At 34.2% G+C, this 2500-nt stretch overlaps 1 protein-coding gene across 2 annotated transcripts in view; it reads left to right on the top strand.

The window, feature by feature from the left end:
• LOC115215570 (epidermal growth factor receptor-like) overlaps window positions 1-2500 on the top strand; it is a 229302-nt gene that overhangs the window by 117168 nt on the left and 109634 nt on the right. Inside the window, exon 2 of one of the 2 annotated variants that reach the window (XM_029784770.2) lies at window positions 2268-2306. The exons of the other annotated variant lie outside the window; for it this stretch is intronic. Coding sequence (XP_029640630.1) covers window positions 2268-2306 — 39 coding nt within the window. The remainder of the gene's footprint in view (window positions 1-2267; window positions 2307-2500) is intronic. 2 annotated transcript variants of the gene reach the window in all.

Raw genomic sequence — 2500 nt, 5'->3', positions numbered from 1 at the left:
CACCCATCAATATCAATCTCAGCAGAAAAAACATTTTGGTCTTTTTGGCTATACATACCAAAACACAAGGGTTAATAATGTAATGATAAAGTCATTTTCTAAATTTTTCACTTTCATTACACTTTTTTTAAATTATGGAATAAAGACAGTATAGTTCAACAGAAATATATTAATAAAAGGGTTCAATTTTATGTATTTAAGTATACTTTTTTTCATTTCGTTTCATCTAGTTTCAGCTCATGAGCTGTGGCCATGCTGGGGCATCGATGTGGTGTATTTGTTGTTGCCTGTGGTGTCCACCTTGGGTCTATTTGCTGTGGTGGTCTTGTGTATTGTGGAAAGTCCCATCTGTGAACTTGAGTTTGATGGAGCCAGGTTAGCTGCTGTACAATCTTTTGTACCATGTACAAAAAAGATTCTTGTTCAGCAGCTACCCTTTCAATAACATGTTGATGGTTTGTAACACGCACTACATCTGCATACCTCCGTTTTGGGGCAGGTGGTGCATAGTCCTTTCCTTTTCCTTTTGGCAGGTGGTTTCCGCCCTGTTTCATGTTTATGTGACGGGGTCTTTGGTGTGAAAAACAGCAGCCTGCACCTTCCTCTCCATGCCAGCAGACACCTTTCAGGTAGAATTTGAACATTCGTGTGTTCTGTCTCTTTCTATCCTTTTTGGTATATGGTTAGTCAGGTCTGCTTCTTTCCTTGGCTGTTTCATCTTTTGTTTTTCTTTTAGTTTTTCCTTTTACATCTTTCTTGGCTCTTTCATCTCCATGGTTTTGCCTTTTGATACTGGTAGGGGCACTTGCACTTGGGTTACTTCCTGGGCAGGTTTCTCACTTGAATCTTCTTTGTTGTCCTGAGTGTCTACCAAGTGAGTGTAACATCTTTCATCTGCATCCGTGCCTTCACCCTTGTCATCTTTGCTTTGTTCATTGTCAAAGGTGGCATCAAGAGTGCTGATATGGGATCTTATGAGAGCATAGGAGCGTATAAACTCCTGCTTCTTTCGCTCTATCTGTGCTAACGTTCTGGTGTGACCATTGTTCTTCAGCGCAGCTGTAATTATGTTGTTTGGGTTATCTCCTTCAGCACAGTTCCAGGCTTTCAAAAACAACGCCAATTCCATGCTCCTCCAGGTTCTGGACATTTTTTGGGTTATTTTATTTATTTATCTAATTATATTTAAAATTTAACAGTGTGATGGAGGGTAGAGAAGAAATAGAGAAAGAAAGTGTCTATGTATTTAGAGAGATTGAGCGGCTGAGAGAAGATAAGAAGAAAGTGAGAGAGAGTGAGAGGAGAGAATGTTCACGTCTATATATTTAGGAAGATTGAGATGCTGAGAGAAGAAAGATGGTGTGACAGAGAGAAGTGAAGAGGCAGAGAGAGAAAGAAATGAAAGAGAAGAAGTTATGCAAAAAATTCTACTTGGATAGTAGAATATATAAATAAAGTAACAAATATATATATATATATATATATATATATATATATATATATATATATATATTATATATATATATATAAAGTAACAAATAAATATATACCTATCTGTAACTACGAAAGTTCTCTTCTAAACTAATTACAATTATATTTCTAAATAATTTTTAAAAAATGAAACAATTTTATAAATAGTTTTTTAAAAATGAAACAATTTTATAAATATATACCTATCTGTAACTACAAAAGTTCTCTTCTAAACTAATTACGATTATATTTCTAAATAATTTTTTAAAAAATGAAACAATTTTAAACAAATGAAAAGGATTTCTAAATAAGTTTAAACAGATAAAGTGAAAAATAGATTAAAAGTGAAGTGGGCGCTGCAACAGAAATTGAAAGAAGATTATTCACAGAATGTAAACAAAAATGAGGTCCTAACTCAGACATTATATTGAATAACAGGAAAATAAACAAATGAAAAGGATACTTATCCGCAAGAGGCAAAATTCCAAATCCGTAATCCTGTATGAGAAGTTTTCTTTCAAAAAAGAAAAGAAAACAATTCTTTTTGCTTCTTACGGTCAGCTGGAAATAAACGCACGAATTGACACCACGTGCCTTTTCGACGAAGAATCTCACATGCGTAACTAACTTTAATGTATTATATTTGGCTTGAAGTGAAATATATTATGGTTTTTAACTACTATATCCTAGTAGACCACTATGAGATAACAAGTTCTACGTTTTTATCAGTTTTAGCAGATTATTTCGTCAATTTATGCAACCCCTTTTTTGTTATTTTCGGTTTTTTTTTTTCACAGAGCGAAAAAACACGTCCTTCTTCTACGAAGAAACCGGAAGTATATATAATTATTATTATTATTATTATTATTATTGAGTGAGAGAGCAGTGCATGCCAACTAATATATGAAGCCCAAATAAACCGAGCATGACTACCCGTATGATAAGTGTGCACCAGGCGCATGCATCACAACATTGTGATCTCATATCAAGATAAACAGTGCATGACCTTGCAGGTGGGGCCCAGTTAGAA

This window comes from Octopus sinensis, linkage group LG9 (assembly GCF_006345805.1).
Source record: "Octopus sinensis linkage group LG9, ASM634580v1, whole genome shotgun sequence".
In the NCBI taxonomy this organism is placed as follows: Eukaryota; Metazoa; Mollusca; class Cephalopoda; order Octopoda; family Octopodidae; genus Octopus; species Octopus sinensis.
This window is presented reverse-complemented; position numbering and strand designations above follow the sequence as displayed.